The following is a 23,353-nucleotide window of genomic DNA, read 5'->3' on the forward strand; positions in this document are numbered from 1 at the left end:
TCGGGTCTCAGGATGAATTGAAGCGGTTTGTGATCCGTCTGCAAAGTGAAATGCCGCCCCAGCAGGTATTGATGAAACCTCCGCACACCCCAGACGAGGCTGAGACCCTCACGCTCAATCTGGACATATCCGCGCTCTGCTGTGGACAGGGTCCGGGATGCAAAACAAACAGGCCGCTCGGAACCATCGTCCATCCTGTGGGAGAGCACTGCCCCGATGCCATATGCAGAGCTGTCGCATGCCAATAGGAGCGGACGCGCAGGCTCGTAGTGCACGAGGACCATATCCTCTGTGAGCAGCCGCTTGACGCGGTCGAACGACGCCTGGTGTGCAGGCCCCCAAGCCCAGCGCTCGTCCTTCCTGAGCAACTGCGTCAACAGCGCAAGTTGTGATCTGAGCCTGCGCACGAACCTTTGGTAATACTGGGCCATACCAATGAACGAGCGCAGCTGCGTCTTGTCGCGAGGCGGTGGCATGTGCTGAATCGCCTCCACCTTCCGAGGACCTTTCAACAGCCCCTCCGGCGTGATGATGTGCCTGAGGTATTCCAAGCGCTGCTTGAAGAACGCGAGTAGGGTAAGAATACTGATTCTGGCTCACTTTTCCCCATGTAAATGAATGGGGGATTTTCAGCGATTCATATTTTTTTTCCCTAAAAATAAACCCCCCTTTTTATCCCAAGGTATATTTATTTGTCTCCCCTTTTAACTTGGAGGTTGAACCTCATTGAATTGAACACCTGGGGGTTGAACAGCTCACTCATTGAACCTATAAAGATTTGTTCATTCTCAAATTCCTTCAATAGTTTAATTTTCTTTGCACAATAATCCCCATCTAAAATATTGACAAACAAAACATTTGAATCTTTATATTTTTTAAGATACCCCATTTGTGCCATTACGAAATGATAAACTTCTCTTAATGCTCTTGTTTGACCACCTCCTGAGCCACAGGTTATTTTTGTTAAGCCCCGCCCACTTTTCTTTAAGCCCCGCCCACTTTTGTTAAGCCCCGCCCACTTTCCACAAGGTATTCAATAAGCCCCGCCCACTTTTCTTTAAGCCCCGCCCACTTTTGCTAAGCCCCGCCCACTTTTGCTAAGCTCCGCCCACTTTTCATAAGGTATTTTTTCTAAGCCACGCCCACTTTTCCTAAGCTCCGCCCACTTTTGCTAAGCTCCGCCCACTTTTCATGAGGTATTTTTTCTAAGCCACGCCCACTTTTCCTAAGCCCCGCCCACTTTTGCTAAGCTCCGCCCACTTTTCATAAGGTATTTTTTCTAAGCCACGCCCACTTTTCCTAAGCTCCGCCTACTTTTGCTAAGCCCCGCCCACTCTTACATCATTTCCAGTTCATCTCTGACTCACAAAGAAATCACTAGAAAATTACAGGATGTTATGGTTTTGAAAAATTTCCCAATGAAGGCTTGCCTAGGCTTGCCCAGGGAATTTCCAAAGGAAACCACACCCACCAGTCTTTCTCTATAAAAGCTTCAAACCCAGGCTCCATTTTAAACATTTGTTTTTGCTGGCAATGGTGTTTTGTGTGCTTGTCTCGAACTCTCTGTCTTCTATGGAACTAAACCTTCAAGTTGATGAACTGGATTCAAACCTCTTATCTATTGAGGTAAGATTTTTTATTTTCCTATTTTCAAACTTTGATTGAAGCATACTCATTTAATAATTAAATAACTTAATTAATACATTATTATTTTCTCTCACAGGAAATTGTGTCTGAAATACGAAATGAAAATACTGCTTTTGCTACAACTTGGGGGGAAATTGTTGGCTTGGTTGAAGACCTTGAGTGGGATGACTTTGGTGTTCCTTGGAACTCTCTGTCTTCTATGGAACTAAACCTTCAAGTTGATGAACTGGATTCAAACCTCTTATCTATTGAGGTAAGATTTTTTATTTTCCTATTTTCAAACTTTGATTGAAGCATACTCATTTAATAATTAAATAACTTAATTAATACATTATTATTTTCTCTCACAGGAAATTGTGTCTGAAATACGAAATGAAAATACTGCTTTTGCTACAACTTGGGGGGAAATTGTTGGCTTGGTTGAAGACCTTATGAGAGACCAAGACCCACAGAACGAGTTCGTCCTTGATGACCCAACCAAAGAGTTATACCTTGGAGACCAGCAAAATCCTGAAAAAGAGTTTTACAGCAATAGTACTCATTGTGAGTTATCAAGACAATACCCACTGAACAAGTTATACCTTGATGAGCCAGAATACAAGTTTTACCTTGGAGACTCACAAATTTTGAAAAAATCAAGAAATGAGTTCTGCCTTGATGGTTTAAATAACTACCTTGGAGACTCAGGAAAAGGGTTCTGCCAAGATGGTTCTAAATATGGGGCCTACCTTGGAGACTCACAAATTTTGAAAAAATCAGTAAATGAGTTCTGCCTTGATGGTTTAAATAACTACCTTGGAGACTCAGGAAAAGGGTTCTGCCAAGATGGTTCTAAATATGGGGCCTACCTTGGAGACTCACAAATTTTGAAAAAATCAGTAAATGAGTTCTGCCTTGATGGTTTAAATAACTACCTTGGAGACTCAGGAAAAGGGTTCTGCCAAGATGGTTCTAAATATGGGGCCTACCTTGGAGACTCACAAATTTTGAAAAAATCAGTAAATGAGTTCTGCCTTGATGGTTTAAATAACTACCTTGGAGACTCAGGAAAAGGGTTCTGCCAAGATGGTTCTAAATATGGGGCCTACCTTGGAGACTCACAAATTTTGAAAAAATCAGTAAATGAGTTCTGCCTTGATGGTTTAAATAACTACCTTGGAGACTCAGGAAAAGGGTTCTGCCAAGATGGTTCTAAATATGGGTCCTACCTTGGAGACTCACAAATTTTGAAAAATCAGTAAATGAGTTATCCTTAAGAGACTTTGTAAGTTGGTTTTACTTTGAATACTTGAAATGTGGGTTCTGGATTGATAACTCACAATGTGATACATATCTTGGAAACTCAACGGGAATGTGGTTATACCTTGAAGACTTGGAAAGTTGGGTTTATGTTGGACACTTGAAACTTTTTTGGGGGCTTTTATTTATTTATTTATTTATTTATTATTATTATTATTTTATTTATTTATATTTTGGAGACTTTTGGAGTTGCTATCACTCTTTGGGATCTAAACCTATCGATGTAGTTCTTTGTTGGATGGTGCTTGATGGGAGCAAGATCAAGAAAGTTCTGGGAAGAAAGTGCAGGCTTACTCCCCCTTTCTACGTCATCAAACCTGAAAGTCTTAAAAGACAGAATTGGAAGAAGAAAAAAAAACGTAAAAAATATATATATATAGGTGGAAATCTCATTTTGAAAAAGACATTGTGTTGGGCGAGGATTGAGTTGGGGTTGAGATTTTGAATGTGAGGGTTGGGGTTGAGATTTTGAATGTGAGGGTTGGGACACACACACATACACATCAACAAACAAAAGTTAAGCCTTGACTATTCAGTTGAGGATTCTGTGTTTGGGGTTCACAGATCTAAGAACGTCCCCCTTGACACACATTATATACTGTTATACACCTCGGACTTGGCCCTCGAGTGTCCACAACGGTGTATAGTAGGAGGGAGTGAAGCGCCAACCTATTGCTCCCATTGCACACACACACACACAAACAAAAGTTAAACCTTGACTATTCAGTTGAGGATTCTGTGTTTGGGGTTCACAGATCTAAGAACGTCCCCCTTGACACACATTATATACTGTAATACACCTCGGACTTGTCCCTCTAGTGTCCACAAAGGTGTATTATCTGCTTAGTTTTGTCTTTTGTAATTCCTGTGAATAAAATGAACCTAAAATCTCTTCCCTTCCAAATCATATATTTTATAAGTCCAAGGAACTGTATCTATTACATCAACAATTTTAAAAAGTTCTTTCGTCCATCGTTCAGTAAAACCCTTTTCAAAATGAGATTTCCACCTATATATTCTTACGATATCACCAACTTTGAACTTAGGTTTTCTGACATTAATCTCTTTTTCATATTTTAATTTTGTAAATGTTTCTGATGGCTTCATATTCGTTGACGTGTGAATCGTGTCATTATACTTATCCACAATATCCTGAATAAAAGATAACCATTGTTGTGAACCGAGTTGTGTGAATTTTTTATATAGTCTCTCTTTTAAGGTACGATTAAAACGTTCAACAACAACTGCCTTCCCTTCATTAAAGGTACTGTATAATGTAATACTGTTATTTTTTAGAAAATTCATAAATGTCTTGTTATAAAACTCTCTACCCTCATCAGTCCACAATTTCTTAGGTTTTCTCTTACTTTTATTAAATATCTGTTGAAAAGCTAACATAAGAGTATTACCTGTTTTGTTTTTTAAAGGGACAACCCACGCATATCTACTCCTCAAATCAATAACGGTTAAAGCATACTTGTACCCCTTATCATTATTGAGTTCAATCAAATCAGCAGACCAGATATAATCAACTTCCTTGGAATAAACTTTCCTTCTCTGAAACTTTGTGAATATTGGTTTATGTAATTCATCAGCTAATTGCTCTTCAGTCTTAATGGCATCATTAGAGCCTATAAGTTTTTGAATTTCCAAGTCCAAGTTTCAATTTAGCACTAATCATCTTCTTCACGATGAACCTATCAACTTTTTCTCTCAAGGTTGGATTTTGTATCAGAGACAAATTATACAACATTTCTCTATCGGCTTCATGCTTTTCTTCCAACGTTGTGGTATTCCCATAATCAATATCGTGTCTCATGCACACTTCATCAACTCTATTGATTGGTTTACTCCAGGATTTAGGATTGTCTGCCTCATCTAATCTTTTATCTAAGTTTGTGCCTGGACCACAGAAAGAATACCCTGGAAGATGTAATTCCCCTGGTATTCCAGTAGTTGTAAATTTACTTCCTGATAAAAACTTTTGTATATCTCCTCCGAGTTTGTGTTTGGAGATAAATTGATTTTTTTTTGAACCACACACCGAACATATACCTTTTTGTATAACCCTGTTATTTTTACTTTTAATATATGAAATATTTTTAGTATTAGTTTTCTTTTACATTTGAGACAATAACTCATTTATTTATGAGAAAAATTTCTGCAGAGTGCAAAAACCTTTTTAGTTTCCAACATGCACATTTGAATCTTAATTTTTAAAACATAAAGAATCCTTAGAAATGCCTTCACTCTCTCCTCCATTTATTTAAGAAAAAACTTGAATTAAAATGAATAGCTTGACGATGCTAATAGTTTTGTTGAAAGTATTGCAAATAGACTTGTTAATTCTTTGTATTCCTCCTTGGTGGGTTGAGTTATTTTCTGTAATACCTCTATTCTTTTTGAATCTCACTGGTTTCCATACTATAATATTTATTTATTCTCTCTCTTTCCTCCCTCTCCTCCCTCTCCCTCTTCTCTTTTTCCTCCTTCTCTTTCTTCTCCCTCTCCTCCCTCTCTCTCTTCTCTTTTTCCTCCTTCTCTTTCTTCTCTCTTTCCTCCTTCTCTCTCTTCTCCTTTTCCTCCTTCTCTTTCTTCTCCCTCTCTCTCTTCTCTCTTTCCTCCCTCTCTCTATTCTCTCTTTCCTCCTTCTCTCTCTCCTCCTTCTCCTTTTCCTCCTCTTCCCTCTCTTCTTCAACTCCTTCCTCATCCCTTACTATACTTGAATCGTTTACACCCCATAGAATATTATACATATATTCATCAGGATTTCTTGTTATTCCTGTATCCAAAATAATTTTTTACAACAGGAAACCAATAAAATTTCTTTTGAATTTCTAAAAGAGCCTTACCTTTTCTTAACCTTATAATTTTTTCATTATTTAACATTCTAATTAAATCTAAAGTTGTCGGTTTATCAACATCAGCATAATGCCAATCTTTTATTGAAAATACCTCATTCTTATGTTGTAGAACATATTTATTAAAATACCGAATACCCTTTTCTTGAAGGTATGCTTGGACACAGAAATGATAATTTTCTTGAAGCCTTCTTGCTGTCATTTATGTATTAGAAATATATGTTAGAATAATATTATGGCACGAAACACCTCCCCATCTTCCCATAGTTAAATCATTTTGTATTTCCTTACTTATTATATATAATCCTGTTTTTTCTGTTTTCATGAGATAAACAAGGGCAAAACCATTATTATATTTACCCTTATTAAATTCTTTTATTTGTTGTTTACTAATCGTGGCTCCACAAAACTCATTCTCGATACCAAGTGGATAATATTCTTCCTTACGAGACTGATTTAATTGTTCCAGGTCTTCGAGGTTAATTTTAAATGACCAATTATACCCTAAATCATTCATATCATACCCCCATTGTTCTATTCTCATACAAACGATACGCCCTTCTTTATAAAAATTTATTTTAATTCGAACTGTGAATTCTGTATGACCTGGAGATAATATCAACACTTCTGTATCTTTAGAATACACAGCCGTTTTATTTAAGTATATATATTGTGATAAATCGCTTAATCTCACCAAGTCATTCGCGTCAGTCGGGCTTGGATAATTTTTTAATTTATAAGCATTTTTCATGTTAATATTTTTGTTTATATTATATTTATGTCGTTCAGCCTGTGCCTTTGTGTAATAATTTGATAAATCAATATCCAGTTCTTGAGATACACCAAAGATAGAACCATCTTTACCAACATAAGTCATTTATATTAGATTAAAAATAATATCATAAAATTTTTTATTTTTGTTGAGTTGAAATAACACATATAGACATAATTGACCACAACACTTGGAATTTAATTCTTGGACTTGAAATGTTTGATAAACACCATTCTGTAAGAATTTTATGACTTCAACAGGTGGTGGAAGACCAAAACTATCAAAATAATATTTGTCTTGACTATTAAAAATACAAACCCAATGAGAACCGTTCCCATCATTATCTTCTAAGTTCATAATAATATTCTTTGTATGTTTCGACACATTTGTTAATTCATCTCTCATACAAATAACCACATTATGAATTTTTAATTTCTTACAATATTTGGCAAGTTGTAAATTTGATGTTGTATTCTTTCCAAATTCTTTCAACCACTCATCAATGCTCATTTATTTATTAGAAAGATATAATCCATTACCTCTTTTCGTTAATTTTACACCTGCTTGTGCTATAGAAGAAAGCATATCTCCAACTAACAATCTCGCTTTATCAGGCAGACCTTCAAGTTTTTCAGCAAAATCTACAATTACACCACTTCCACTAATTTGTTTCTCCAACTCTTTGTTATGTCTTTCCAATTCTTTTGAGCCTGGAGTTGAGCCTTCCTTTCGTTGGCAGTTTTGACCGCTGTTGAAATACCACCCGTCAATGCTCCAACCGCACTTAAACCAGCAAATAAAGGAATTAGAAATGGGAGAAATCCTCCACTCGTCTCTCTTATTGAATATTTTTTCAACATTGGTTTTGTCATTTTAATTTTAAGTGAGCCAGTGTCATTCAAGATTTTAACCTGTTCTCTTGTGAGCAAAACATCAATTCTTACTGCTCCTTTTCTCTGAATTGTATTAACGTTAATCGTACAAGGCTTTTGATTTTGAACACAAGATGATAGTTTATGAAGATTGATTTGATTAACATATACCCCAGTTGGTACTTTGCCACTCATTTATTTAACAAAAAATTATGTGAGACTAATCATCACACCATTATCTGTATTAATCTGCAATTCTGTTTCTTCCAAAAGCAAACAATATGTATCAACTTCTTCACTCTCTCCTCTTTCAATGTATAGGGAAGTATCCACTCGATTAGACTTTATAGTTTCTTTTTGAGCGCTCAGGTCAAACGTATAGATTGTATACAAACTTTTAAATGCTGTCATATCCAAAATAGGTTCTTTATTTCCATTACTTTCACACACCTTTTGGTAAGACTTGTATGCTTCAGCAAAATCATTTTTTTCCCAATTAATTTCCAATCTATCTCGTGGATAAAATGTTCCATCTAGAGAAACGCGAAGTTGTTTCACCTTAGCATTATCACTCAATGCATTATTCTTATCAGTCGCAGTATCACCATCTGGCTTTTTAAAAATCATCCACAGATATCGTGGCTTTCCTTCCAGAACACCCAAATTCCACGTGTAAGTAGTTTGATTGAGTTTAACGTGTTGACATCTTCTTTTGAGGTATGATACACTGAGTGGTTTCTTTGAGTTAAGTCTTCGATTCAACATCTCTTCTGTTTTAAGATTAGGAGTATATTCACTGATATACCAACTCATCTCCTCAATTACAAATTTATTCTGATCACCAAAAGCATTACCAACACCAAAAAGCAATCTATTTTCATTATCATTCCTTTGTAGTTGAAATCTAATTTTAAGACCATACAGAACTTTATCATAATCACAAAATCCAAATATACCTTTAAGAGGAACTGCCACAGTAAAACTATTTTCTGCTTTTGTATCATCATTATACATTCCTTTCCTTTGAATATATCCAGGGTCTGTGTTTGTTCCCGTTGACATATCAGGAATAAAACCTTCGACAGACCCCTTTCCCATTCTATCACTGAATGTATAGAGTGTAAATTTCATCATTTCAGATACAGCAGAGACATAATCAACCGCTTCAACTTCTTGTGTTCCAATATACAATCGCACACTATCAAACATTTTCCAGAAGAAATCATTTACAAGTGTAGCGTTTGTGTTATTCCCAGCCTTAGTGAATTTAAATTTACACAACAAGAAACTTTCGGAGAGATTCAAATAGGTTTGTTGATTATTTATTTCAAAACTTTTTGTACCATTTGTATTCCAGTCTGTTCCAGTTATTGCATTTACCTTGAAGTAATCTTCTTTTTAGTGGAGTTTGAGATAATAATAGTATCATCCAAATCATAGATACTATCAATTGCTTCCATACTTGTATTTATTTAGGAAAAAAGATGTTAAAACTTTTGAAACCCTGATCCAAGTATTTGAATTATTTTCTGTCGTTCTTGGGGGACAACTGAGTTTTACCTTTCTTAATTTCTTTTATTGCTTGTAATTTATGAGATTCTTTCTGAGCATCTTTTATACTCTTTACAGCACCTGCTACATTTCCCACAGCAGAAGCAGTTGAACCAATTAGGTCTTTATGTTTAAGAATAGTTGAACCAATACCCATGAGAGTATCAATTATCCCATCTCCTCTAAATTGATGTCCAACACCCCTTTGTCTCTTAGGTTTATAGTATCCTCTACCAAGATACATACCTTCACCCTTGTAGTACGGGGAAAGGAACATCCCATCCCCTGTAATTATTTTATATTTTCCCAACTCGTGCTTCCTCACAATAACCATCGTATTTATTTATTGAAAAACTTCACGTAGGTGAATTCTGATGGATATAACTTCTCCATTAAAAGAAATCACACGATTATCTTGGTCGGTTATCCTAAAATTTACTCTGTGTATGGTTTTTCCTGACACAGGTAGATAAACCAAATTTTTAGGCTCCATATTGAATTTATAACCAATTGGGGTTGAGTATGCGCTGAATGAAAATATTGTATTTGTTTTTAATCCATCATTATAAGCACCATCAATCAAATCACAGTGAATTAACACCGAATTTATTCCTGAGGATATTTGAATGACATTATCACTGTAAAACGTCCCATTAGTTTCAATCTTTTTGAGGAGAAACCTAATAACTCTCTAAATGAATTATCAATTGTGAAATCAACCTTGTAGTTATTTTTAACTTTAATCGTTGATTTTGAAGTATGTTTTTGAATGTTTATAACAATATTTTTTGGTTCATCACCCTGTTCTTTCATAAGACGAGCAATTTCGGAAGATATTTGAGAAATCTCGTATGCTCGAATTGAGACTGTTATCGTTTTGTATCCACTTCCCGGATTATAACTAAACTTGTCATTTTTCTCGGTTATATTAAATAAGGTATTATAAGTCTCCATGGACAATAAAGATGCCTCATATTCTTTTGTTGTGTCAAGTTGTAGTGGGTATGGGAATGAAGATGTGTGGTCGCTTGTTGTGAAATTAAAACTCAGGATTGTGCTTCTCATCTTATTTAATATGAGATAAAATGTCTTTATATTGAGATTTATTAATTATTTTCATGTTCATCAACTGGTCTAAAATGGCTGATGCTTCATTAAAACAATTGTTATTTCCAGCCTTCTTACTGCCGAACAACAATAACAGTCTATTAACTAATTGCGATGGGTCATTTGGAAGAAAACTAACACCTGAACCAAGGATACTTAAAGCCTGAATAATGTGTTTCTCCTTCTCATTCTTCCTACTTTTACCAGAAAGAATAACCTTATAATTTAGAGTGTTCAGCAAATCAATATATACTCTATCATCATTATTTTCCATATCCAATGGTTTATCAATATACTTTGATTCATCCCTCACAGTTGAACCTTGTCTTCCATCTTTTGTGAGAAGAAACATTAATCTCGGAGTTAGTTTAACAGGGGGTTGAGCAGAACTTAAGAACCTTAATTCATCATTAAATATCAATACCTTTTCTTGAACAAGATGAAATATTGCTGGTTGTTCTGTTGGAATGAGTCCTGCTTTGGTTTTTGAATCTGCTGAATATTCATTGTTTTGAACAGCATTCACAATATAATCAGGTCGTTGATTAATCTCTTCCAGTTGTTGAAATAAACCTTCATCATGTTCTAATTCTCCAATATGCTCTAATTCTTCCTCCGTCATTTGACTGAAATCTTTTAACATTTGAAGCTTTCTAGGAGTATATTCTACTGTGGGAACTGTGGAAACATCTTTCATTTTTTCTTGGGAAGTTTTTAAAAGTGGTTTAAAAAATTTCTCTTGTTTTTTTTCAAATGCTTCTTCGCCCGTTAGTTTCTGTCTGCGTTTCTTCTTTATGTCTTCATGTTGTTTTACAACTTTTGAAACCAACTCTTGATGTTCCTTAAATCTTCTTGCTCTTTCTTTTGTATCCATTTATTTATTGTAAAATATCATTTAATGAATTGTAAAGATCAACAGGGAAATTTTCCTTTTCTTCATCATTCAAGTAGATGTGTTCAAATAAATCCTTTTCTTTAAATATTTCATCAAATTCTTTATTAACATTAATGCGAGTTGTAATTTCTTCTTCACTAATCCTTGCATCTCTGCTTTTCATACGTTTGTGTTGAGTTTCTTCATCAACATCAAAACCGAATGATAAAATCTTCACTCCGCTCAGATATTTAATAATTTGTCTCGTTCCTTCTGGATTAGTTTCTAATATCCCAACACCACCAGATTTGTTTCTTTAACTCACTCTTACAATGTGAATATTTTGTTGTACCAAGAGAAACCTCCTCAAATATTTGTCCTTCATTCCTCAATCGCATATGTTCCTCCACTGAAATATAGTGATAATCTTCACCTTTTACTTCTCCAGGTCTTATTGCTCTAGTTGTTGTTGATACAATGCGTATCACGGGGTGTTTTTTAAGTAAATTTACAATATTCTCATTTGTACTACACAAGAACCTTGATTTATGAAAGTTTTTTCCAGAAGCAGATTTACCCACAAGATTTATAATAATAGTTGTCATTTATATATGTAATTGTTTATAAAACAAAAAATATATCCCTTAATATCTCATCTTGTTTCACAACAATATATTTATATTTTTCAGTCGTGTGCTTCATATAATCCTCAAATTTCTTTTTACTACATAATGTAGAACAATTATCTCTCCAAAAATTATTGATATCTATTGAATTTAACTTGAATAAAATAAAAGTATTAGCATTGTTTCTGATGGAACGACGAGGAAGTTGAAAGTACGATTGACTAAGATAAATACAATTACAAGAAGAATGTCTCCCTCTTGTGTAGTAGCTGTCCATTACCGTTTGGTTTCTCTCATTAACACAATCATCAAAGATAACGAGGTTCTTTTTTGATTTATCCAAATCTTGGGGAGACGGTATATCATCCGTATTATCACTAAGAATACAAGTTATAAGATTTGATTTCTTTTTACATCTCTGTGTATCACAAAATAGTTGAATTATATCTTCAATGTTATAATCATTTAGGTTTTTTTGACGTTTAAATAAACCTATTATATCTTCTTTTGAAGACCAGCATTAAAACCTTGTGAGAGTAGTTGATACTCTGGTTGAAAACTCGACTTTGTGAAAATTATTAAATTATCATAATCTAAAAAGTTGGGAGTGAGGAGCATTTTTAAAAGTAAGCAGGTTTTTCCACATCCACTTGAACCAACTATGAGACATCTTAATGAATTTGGGAGATTTTTATGGTTGTTAAATTTTATCTTATTTTCCCAAATAGGTAAAAAATCATTCATTTATATATTTGAAAAACAGGTTATTTAATTTATTATTGGCTTTTTAGAAACTCTATATTTTATCCTAAGTTCAGGTTTAATTTCAAGATAATCCATTATTTTATTTATACAATATCTTGTGTTGATATTTCCCTGAAAATTACATCCATGAATAATATACAACAACAATCCTTTGAACATTTCTCTTATACGTTCAGTTTCTTCCCTTGTAAGGAAAGGTGTGTTATCATCCTCATACTTTACATTCATTTCTCTAATCAATCTTGTAAAGTAATTCATTTTTGGTGTAAATCTAAAAGAATTATTTTCCTTTTTATATTTTTTATTATCATTAATTAGAAGATAATCACAGAATATACATTGTTTATAGGCTTTTGACTCTGTGTTTAATCCCCGTCTTTCACACGCAGGACAATTCTCAAATTTGTCATATGGAGAATCAGGAAAGTCTAGCATATTTATAAAGTAAAACTTTACTTAAACTGAAATTCATCTATACTTTCAGTTGTATATTACCATCGATATCGATATACTTTTTTTCATTATCAGATTCAACGACAACATTTTTTATATTAAAGGTAATTTTAAAATTATCGTTAACTACTATGGAACGAAATGTCATTTCACCTGATATATTAACATCCTTTATTTCATCAAGATTTACATCTTTAGGGTTGTTGAAAAAAATACAAATTTCTCCTTGCATATTACAGATGGTCTTATCTTTTCTTTCTAAAGCTTCATCCATAAGGTTTTTGTTCTTTGATACTTTTTCTTGTTTCATTGCTTTTTCTAGTTTTGAATATATTACTAGAAGGAGAGGAGAAACTTTTGTTAGAGATACTTTAATTGATGTTCTACCAGGTATACTAAAAGCCCTTCCACTGAAGGAAATTGAAGAACTCATATTATTTACCATAATAGTTTTTATCCAATAGTTGTTATATTTATCTTTGTTCAATTTTACATCCTTGACATATTTCTCAGTATCTTTAACAGATGAAGAGATTGATTGAAACTTGTCTTTTGTGTCTTGAAACATTGTATTTATTAAGTGAAAAAGTTGGAGGATAAAATGTTTTTAAGCACAGATTCACCTATAAATTAAACGAAATTTTCATCAAGAAAATTTTAGTTTAAGCAAAGTTTTATTCTATAAATATGGTGAATACAACGTACTGCGATGTTTGTAATCACGAATATAAACATTATAGAAAACACCTCCGAACCAACAAACACACATTTAATCTATTTCATCAAATATCTCCTCTTGAGTTGGAAAGAAAACATTGTGATATCTGTTCAAAGGATGTTTTGAAGAGTAGTTATAATCAACATCTTCAATCACAAAAACACAAGAAAAATGAGTTTAAAGTAAAGGGAGACTATTATATTAAAAACACTGATGAGGCATTTAAAGGGCATATAAAAATAAGGATTTTTCAATTTGGAGAACCCGGTCCATCATCAATAGCTGAATCAATTGAAATAGTGAAACCCGATGTTGAAAAATTTATTAAAAAGACATTAAAAGAAATGAAAACTTTAAAGTTTTATATGGGAGTGAAAATGAATATGAAAAGACAAGATGAAGAACAAACTCCTTATATGAGAACAGATCTTCATTTTATAACATCATTTCAAGATTTTTTGAATAGTGGGGTTTATGAAGAACTATCAAGACAAGAGGAGGATGTTGATAATACAGTGGTAGGAAGTGGATTCAATATTAAAAAATCATCTTTTTAGATATACACATTCTAAAATCAAACCCTCTTAAAGCTTCTTCTTATATTGAATTACCAAAAGAAATAAAACTAAAGAAGGCAGTTGTTAATATTAAGAACAATGATAATAAATGTTTTCTCTGGTCTGTTCTTGCTCACTTACATCCACCAAAATGTAATTCAGAAAGAGTAAAACAATATATGAAATATGAGAATACCTTGGACATTAAAGATTTTAAATTCCCAATGCCATTAACAGATATTCCTAAATTTGAGAAAAAGAATAATCTTTCTATTAATGTATATGGATTAACGGATACAAACAAAGTTCAAATATTAAAAATTTCAAACAACTATAAAAATGAAGAAACACACATTGACCTTTTATATTTTAGTGTTGGAAAGAATTCACATTACACATACATCAATAATTTATCAAGATTAATCTCTTCTCAGGTATTCAGAACAGCAAACAAAATATATCCTTGTAAGCGATGTCTTAATTCATTTCATACAAAAGAACGATTAGAACAACATTCAAAATATTGTAGTAATCATAAATCAGCTGTAATTACAATGCCTAAACCTGGTGAAAAGATTTATTTTGAAGATTATAATAAATCTATCATGCACCCATTTGTGATATACGCTGATTTTGAATGTATCCTTAAAAAGATAAATACTGCTTCTCCTAATCCAAAAGAACCATATACAAATAAATATCAAAAACATATTCCTTGTGGTTTCTGTTATTATATCAAATCATCTGTTGGAGAAAAGTATAACAAACTTGAACATTATCGTGGAAAAAATGCTTCACAAGAGTTTGTAAAACGATTAGAAAAGGATTGTATAAGACTCACTAAATTAATGAAAGAAACAAATGAACCGATGAAATTAACCAAAGAAGAAAAATTAGAATTTAGAATGAACAATATCTGTCATATTTGTGAGGGGGAAATTAAGGAGTCTAAAGTTAGAGACCATTGTCATCTTACTGGTAAATATAGAGGTCCCGCTCATTCCTGTTGTAATCTTAATTATAAATTACCTTCTTTTATTCCAGTCTTTCTTCACAACAGCGCCAACTATGATACACATCTATTTATAAATGAACTTTCAAAAACACCAGGGAATATTTCTGCTATAACAAACACAAGTCAAAAGTATATTTCATTTTCAAAAATGATATTCACAAAACCTTTAACTCGTATTAGGTTTTTAGATTCTTACAAGTTTATGGGAACACCACTAGCCTACCTCGCATCAAATCTAAGCTCCACGGACTCTTTTCCAAATCTTAATTCATTCTTTCCAAAAGAGGAAATTCTCACTAAAGAGGAAATTCAGATTAAAGAGAGAATTCAAAGTAAAGAGGAAACTCTAATTAATGAAGAAATTCTAACTGAAGATGAAATTCTAATTATAAAGAAAATTCGAACTAAAGAGGAAATTCAGATTAAAGATGAAATTCTGATTAAAGAAGGAATTCTTACGAGAGAGGAAATTCAAACAAGGAATGAAATTCAAAGTAAAGAGAAAATTCTTACAAGTAAGGGAATTTATCCTTATGATTATATGGATTCATTTATGAGATTTAAAGAAACACAACTTCCTTCAAAAGAAAGTTTCTATAATAACCTTTATGAAGAAGAGATAAGTGATAAGGAATATAAACACGCACAAGAAATATGGAAAATATTTAAGATAAAGAACCTTGGAGAATATCACGATTTATATCTAAAAACAGATGTTTTATTGTTAGCTGATGTGTTTGAAGCTTTTAGATCACTCTGTCATAATAAAAATTGTTATGGATTAGATCCTGCCCACTATTTCACAGCTCCTGGTTTAGCTTGGAGTGCAATGTTGAAAATGACAAAACAAGATATAGATTTAATCAGTGATGTGGATATGCTTTTGATGATTGAGAAGTCCAAGAGAGGTGGAATATCACAAGTATGTTCAAAAGATATGCTAAAGCAAATAATAAATATCTTCCAAATTATGATAGTGAAAAAGATAGTAATTATTTGATGTATTTTGATGCTAATAATTTGTATGGATGGGCAATGTCTCAATCTCTGCCTTATGGTAAATTAGAGTGGGTGGAAGAAAAGGATTATGAAAAGGCTTTGATGAATATTGTTATTTCTTCTCAAGAGGAATTGAATGACGAAGAAGAAGGTTATTATTTTGAAGTTGATTTGAGGTACCCGAGTGATCTTCATAATAAGCATAAAGATCTTCCTTTTGCATGTGAGAAAGAAACTCCAAAGAAAGAATGGTTAAGTGATTATCATAAAAGTTTTAATATTAAAGGTAAATCAACAGAAAAGTTATTAACAACATTCTATGATAAAGAGGGATATGTTTTGCATCAGAGAAGCTTAAAACAGTTTTTGAGAGAAGGATTGAGAGTAGCTAAAATTCATAGAGTTTTAAAATTTAAACAAAGTCCTTGGGTGAAAAAGTATATTCAATTTAATACAGATATGAGAGCAAATACAAAAGTAAAATTTGAAGGGGACTTTTATAAATTAATGAATAATGCTGTATTTGGAAAGACTATGGAAAATGTTAGAAACAGGCAAAACATTAGATTCGCAACATCTTGGAAAGAAGCTTCGAGATTGATAAATAAACCAAGTTTTGAGAGAGAAGAGGTTTTTTCAGAGAACTTTTCTGCAATTCATATGAAAAAGGAAAGTATTGTAATGGATAAACCAATTTATATTGGAACAGCAGTTCTTGATTTATCAAAGATATTGATGTATGATTATTTGTATAATGACTTAAAGAAAGAGTATGGTGAAAATGTTTCATTGTTGTATATGGATACTGATAGTTTTATCCTAGATATAAAAACTGATGATGTTTATGAAGATATGAAGAAAAATATTGGAGTATATGATACAAGTAATTTCAGCAAGAAGAGTGAGTTATTTTCCAAAAAGAATGAAAAGGTTATTGGTAAGTTTAAGGATGAGTTGGGTGGAAAAGTAATGAGTGAGTTTATTGGATTGAGAGCAAAGGCATATGCTTATAAGTATGGTGAACAGATTGATAAGAGGTTAAAGGGAATAAAGAAATATGTAATAAAGAAATCAATAACTTTTAGAAATTATTATAATTGTTTGATGAATAAGAAAGAAGAATATAGGAAAATGAATACAATAAGAAGTTATAAACATAACATATATAGTGAAGAAGTAAATAAAAAGGCATTAGGAGCCTTTGATGATAAGAGATTTATTTTAGATAATGGAATAGATTGTGTTCCATATGGATATTGTATGATAGAGTGTATAAAATAGATTATGTTTTAACGATGGGAAGATGGGTTAGGGTTTTTAAGGGCTACCGCCGCGTTTTTTCACAATATATAAATGGTTAAACCAAGTATTAATCAAACTAAAGAGTGGAGAAAATCTCAGTCTTGGTATATAAATGGAAAACATAATGAATGTGAAAAATATCAAATAAGTCTTATTGAAAAAATAACTAAAACAAAGGTAAATAAAAACAAATAAGCGAATTAATTTAAAAACTAGTAAGTTAGAGGATGTAAAGAAAAAAATGAATATCCTTGAATGGACTGAAAACTTTGATGGTTATCAATTGAACAATGAAAAAACAATTTACTATAATCTCAAAATGATATGTGGCTCAGGAGGTGGTCAGATGAGAGCATTAAGAGAAGTTTATCATTTCGTAATGGCACAAATGGGGTATCTTAAAAAATATAAAGATTCAAATGTTTTGTTTGTCAATATTTTAGATGGGGATTATTGTGCAAAGAAAAATTAAACTATTGAAGGAATTTGAGAATGAACAAATCTTTATAGGTTCAATGAGTGAGCTGTTCAACCCCCAGGTGTTCAATTCAATGAGGTTCAACCTCCAAGTTAAAAGGGGAGACAAATAAATATACCTTGGGATAAAAAGGGGGGTTTATTTTTAGGGAAAAAAGATATGAATCGCTGAAAATCCCCCATTCATTTACATGGGGAAAAGTGAGCCAGAATCAGTATTCTTACCCTACGAACGCGCACTTGTCCTTGTTCAAGCGTAGGCCGCACGCTTCTAGCTTTGTCAGCACTTGGGCAATGTTCGCAAGATGCTCGTCCGCAGTCTTCCCCGCAATGAGCACATCGTCCAGGTAGGTCTGAGCGGGCAGGCCAATGCAAACCTGATCCATGGCTTTCTGCCACAAAGCTGGGGCCGAAGCAATCCCAAAAGAGTCGGGTATATCGATAGAGTCCTTGACACGTGTTGATTGTCAAAAGCTCGCTACTCCCGGGATCCATCGGCAGGTGAAAATATGCATCACGCAGGTCTAGCTTCGTGAAGTATCGACTCCCCGCCAATCGCGCATATATTTCATCGATTGATGGCAATGGATATTGCTCCACGCTGAGCCCCGGGTTAACCGTGGATTTGAAGTCCCCGCACAATCGGATGTCTCCATTCCGTTTCAGCACCGTGACAACCGGGGTGGCCCAATCCGAGCACGACACCCGTTCGATCACTCCACAGACCTCCAGCCTATCCAGTTCACCCTTGACCTTGTCCCGCAGGGCATACGGCACCGGACGCGGTTTACAAAACCGAGGAACCACCCCCTCCTTCAAGAAGAGCTTTGCCTTCATGCCCTTGAGTTTCCCAAGGTCGTCGCTAAACAACCCTTGATGTCTTTGAAGAATCTCCTCCAACTGATCCTCCCACTGTCTCGGCACGGGTTGCACAAGGTGAACTGCGGCCCAGTCTAGCCTGATGCGGGCCATCCAATCTCGGCCGAGAAGAGACGGTCCCCTCCCCCGCACTACGTACACCCAAAGCGTGGCGACCTGGCCTTGATACCGCACAGACACGTCTGCCATCCCGACTGGCGTTATCTTCTCGCGGGTGTACGTGAACAGCGTGAGGTTTGACCTGATAAGCTTCAAGCCGTTGAGTCTACGCGCGGTCTGTTCGCCAATGAGCGACACCGCTGCTCCCGTATCGACCTGGAACGTGATCGGCGTTTTGTTCACTTCGACTTCCACCGTCATCGGGCGCGCCGTCGCCGGGCCAATCGAAAACAGGCCCATCAACGGCCGCCGGTTCCGCCCCGGGTCGCCTCGCACATCGCCGTCCATGACCTTAACGGTGGCCGGCGCCCCACGGCACACACGCGCCAAATGACCCACCTTGTGACAATTCAAACACACGTTGCCTTTACACAGGCATGCATGGCGCAGGTGTCGACCTCCACATCCCTAGCATGTCCGCGGGGTCACCCCGCCGCACGCGCGGCCGCGCGGCGACGTCCGACCAGCATCGAAGGTCGTGCGCGCGTCCCGGGGTGCCCGCGACCCCGCGCGGCCGGTGATGGCTCGAACATCCCCGCGAGTCTGCTCGACCGCTGTAGCCGTGCTGACCACCGAGTCGAATGTAATGGCTTCACCCTTCAGCCGTAAAACCGCTGAAACCATCTTCGCATCTCGTAAACCAGCAATAAAACGATCTTTGAGCCGAGCTGGCCTCTCCCCCGCCGTGAACTTGCAGGCCACGGAAGAACGCTTAATCCGCGCCACAAAATCAGCGACGCTTTCCTCTGCTCCTTTCGAGAAGCGATCGAACTGGAATCGAGCGAGCTGTAATGACTTCTCCGGCGCCATGTGTGCTTTCATCTTCTGCACAATGTCCCGAAACGACAGCTCGTCATCCCGGGGCCTGTTCGGTGCCACTAAATCACCCAGTAGCCGATAATGCTCCGGCGAAAGCGAAGCGAGCAAGATCGACTTTTGCTTGCTCTCGTCGACCACATCGTTCGCGCGGAAATAGCATCCCAATTGCTCCGAAAACAATTCGAAGTCGTCTCCGTCGAAAACGGGCACATGTCCATTTTCAACCATCCTCGTCAGCCAACTAGAGTGTACGAGGTGCAGTGGGACGCAAGAAGCACGCGCGCCAGCATCAACTCCGCTTTATTGCGCGACCAGAAGTACACTCCTGCCACCCCTAGCGGGCGAGGCATGAAATACGAAAACCCAATCACGTGACACAGCACAGACCATACCTAATCCCCCCACCAAGTTTCGTCGAAATCCGTCGAGGAGTTTTTCCGTAATACTGTTCACAAACAAACAAACAAACAGAAAGGGGTGAAAACAGTAACCTCCGATGTTCGATGGCGGAGGTTAACAATGAAAGATCTTCTACAGGCTTACTTATCAGAAAGGCACTGGCACACTCAGACACACACACAGAGAAAGAAACCCCAATGAAAAGGACTCTTGCAGCCAGGGAGGGAGGGGGTTGGGGTTATAGTTTTTCGGTACCTGAGCGTTTTGGGGGAAGGGATGCTCCGTGGTGCGGTACCCGACAATGGTTGCGTAGTTCGGGCCACAGCCGCACATGTCGAGATCGTGTCTGTAGGAGGAGCTTGAGTGGAGAAGGGTGGACTCCAGAGGGCGAGGGTGGAGCAATAGGCAGGAAGCTTGGTCAACGTTGTGTGGTCGGAGACAAGTCGCAGACACACACCTCATTCCTCCTTCAATTCCACAATTCCCTCAATTCGCTTAAATTCACGGTGGACCCCTCCGTCTTTATAGAGCCCGGAGGTGGGGAGGAGCTATGCCGAAACCGACGTCATCATCCGAGCCTGGCATTCCGACTAGCTCCGACCCTTTACGTGGTCCGCCTTCTTGGGCTGGATTTCGGCCACACACCGGTATAGCTCGCCCACCTGGGTGCAAAACGTACGTGACACGTCGCGCATGTCTGGCCTTGAGCAGATGGATGGTGGTGCAGCTTAAAGCATTTGTCCAGCCGAACGTGTGCGTTGGGATTTTGCCTCAGAAAACGAGACGGTGGTACACTGTGGTAAGCGGGATGAGGGTAGCAAGCGAGGCAAATTTACCTTAGAAGTGAAAAGAGGAAGAGTGGGAAGTGGAATGCAGGGGAAAATTATTAAATAAACCTAACTAATATCCCATCGCAACGCACTCCCTGCTGTCCCGCTAGACAAAAGGTAGGGAACTAACTACACGTACACTATTGGGATAACTATCTCAGGACAACTATCTGTTGTATTATGCATGCAGTTCCGAGAACCGCAACACTACCCCCCTCCCTTTTGCTATACTCAACCCGAGTCGTCAACATTCGTGTGGCATGCAGGTGTAGGTTCCCCTCGTACATTTTACCTACGCATCCCTGAGTGCGACATTTTGAATACATGTCCCAAAAATAAATAACCTAGTGCGTTGCGTAACTAAACTAACAGACTCATTCGGACAATTTAACTACATTTCCGGAACTAAACAAACAAACAGGTGGGTTAGAACTATGCACATTTCTAATATTTACACTACCCATGGCCCAGGACTTGTGACTTAAGGAGAGAACGATAAAGGCAACATTCGGGGATGAGTGCAGCAGCAGGAAATCGATGATCACGCATCTTCAGGGCCCTCAATGGTCCTTTGTTTGTTGGTTTTTATTATTTTTCCTGTTCCTGGCTGCTAGAGGCAACTCACCCTAACACCGCAGGCCACACGCCATCTCACAGTCCATTTGAACTGGCCTTTATCCAACAAGGAGATGTCCAGGCTGCACAAATGCAGTCCCCGTAAATGCGGCTGTCTGCGGGGCAGTCCTTGCAAACACTTTCATAAAGATGGTCCTGGCGCACATGATAAAGGGGAGTGACATGGAAAGACAAATAAAGGCATGGGCCATTGGGCAGGTATGGAAAATGGAGTAAGGCAAAGGCAGATAAAGGCATGGCAAATGCAGACCAGGTAAGGTGCAATACAACATGTCGGCACATGAAGCTGGCTGGCCTCGGTGTGGTCTCGTGAGGTTGTGGAGGGAGTATGGTGGCGTTGGCCGGTCCGAAGACAGGCTCGGCCCTACCCTACAGTCTCCCCCCAACCTATTGCCTATGCCCGTCCTTGTCCATACCCACCCCCAGTAGCTTGTAACAACAACAACAACAACAAAAAAACAACTAAATTTCTACTTTTTTTATTTATTGTATTTAAATTACGAGTGTCCCAAACCCCCTTATTGTGTTTGTTCGGCTAACCTGTCCTGACTCTCCATTCTCAATCCCTAAGATCCCTTTTGAGAGGATTGAGAAAGAGACAAATGAATCTGTCTCGAGGCCCAATGCAGCCTCAGAAACTGCCAAGGTGAGTCCAGCGTCCTACGAACAGCGAAGCGATGGATAGTGCGAAGGGGTACACGTTTTCTATCTATCCTACCATTTATTAAACGTTAATCTATTCCCGGGGCTTATCAACACGCCTGTCTTTAAACTACTGGTTCTAGCAACCACGATTCCCATTGCCTGTGTTGGTGTTCGTTATTAATTTGGGCCTGGCCCGCAAATTTTCTCCCGTGCTCTTGCACAATTTCGTGGCTGGGCAGCATGGCTCCACTGGCAGGGCTACCCACCTGCCGAACTCGATCTTCGGTACCCCCGGGTCGCTGAGGCTGTCTCTGAGCCTACCGACTCCTTACGAACGTGGGGAATGCCATTCCTGGCATTTCCCCGTCGATGCCCACGTGGCATTTTGGCGCTCCGAGTCCCTTTCCCGTGGGTACCCGTGCCCATTAAACTAACTCGGTCGCTTGGACCCATGGCCTACTCTGGCCGACTACTTCGGTGCCCGGTGTGTCCTCTACTCAGTATGCATATTTCACCAGCCATGCTCCCAGCCAGTCAATAGTCTACTGCACCCAACAAAAGGTTTCCTGCCTTCGTTCAACACCAACAACCAAACGACATCCTCTTGGTTAATTTAACTCACCTACTATTATTACAGTAACCCTGGGTTCCCTTGGGTGGGATTTAACTCCTCCCCCCCAATCATTCGTTCGCACCGTGCATTCCACATTCACTCCATTCACACTCGGGCCCGCTGACCCATATTCACTCATTGTATATTTTTCTCTTTGCTTTTTTTTTTTTTTCACACCAACACTGACACTTTACGAGCTGCATTCCCCTAACTAGCTCGTGCTCTCTGTCATCCCTTATTCTGATGCACGTTCCACCTAACTCTACGTAGCTAAGGCCGAGGTCACATTTGCCACGGCGGCCGTGGGGTCTCCAAAATCTACGGCCACTAGCAATTATACGGCGGCCGCAGTATTTCCACGGTCGCACAATGTAGCAGTCACATGTTTTTATTTTTCGGGGAGCCGCACGGCGTATTGAGAAATTGTGGAGACCGAAAACGTGGGGTTGCTGTACGGTCTTTGATTTGATGTCGCACG

The 23,353-nt window shown here is 37.3% G+C and overlaps 1 protein-coding gene across 1 annotated transcript; it reads left to right on the plus strand.

Annotated features, from left to right (window-relative positions):
- Positions 1–572: 572 nt before the first annotated feature.
- On the plus strand, positions 573–4,120 carry LOC147015535 (uncharacterized). The gene is made up of 2 exons (XM_085850365.1): positions 573–1,900; positions 1,998–4,120. The coding sequence occupies exons 1-2, from the start codon at positions 1,847–1,849 to the stop codon at positions 2,886–2,888; spliced, it is 945 nt and encodes a 314-aa protein (XP_085706491.1). The 5' UTR covers positions 573–1,846; the 3' UTR covers positions 2,889–4,120.
- The last annotated feature ends 19,233 nt before the right edge of the window (positions 4,121–23,353 follow it).

Source organism: Eptatretus burgeri, chromosome 12 (genome assembly GCF_056783735.1).
Source record: "Eptatretus burgeri isolate ZD-2024b chromosome 12, Ebu_testis_v1, whole genome shotgun sequence".
NCBI classification, from domain to species: Eukaryota; Metazoa; Chordata; class Myxini; order Myxiniformes; family Myxinidae; genus Eptatretus; species Eptatretus burgeri.

What these genes read in the sequence shown, in the direction of transcription:
- LOC147015535 (XM_085850365.1), top strand. Translation starts at nt 1,847, where the DNA reads ATGGAACTAAACCTTCAAGTTGATGAACTGGATTCAAACCTCTTATCT. An exon ending in CAAACCTCTTATCTATTGAG is followed by an intron (nt 1,901 to 1,997) that starts GTAAGATTTTTT and finishes TTTCTCTCACAG; the next exon opens with GAAATTGTGTCTGAAATACG.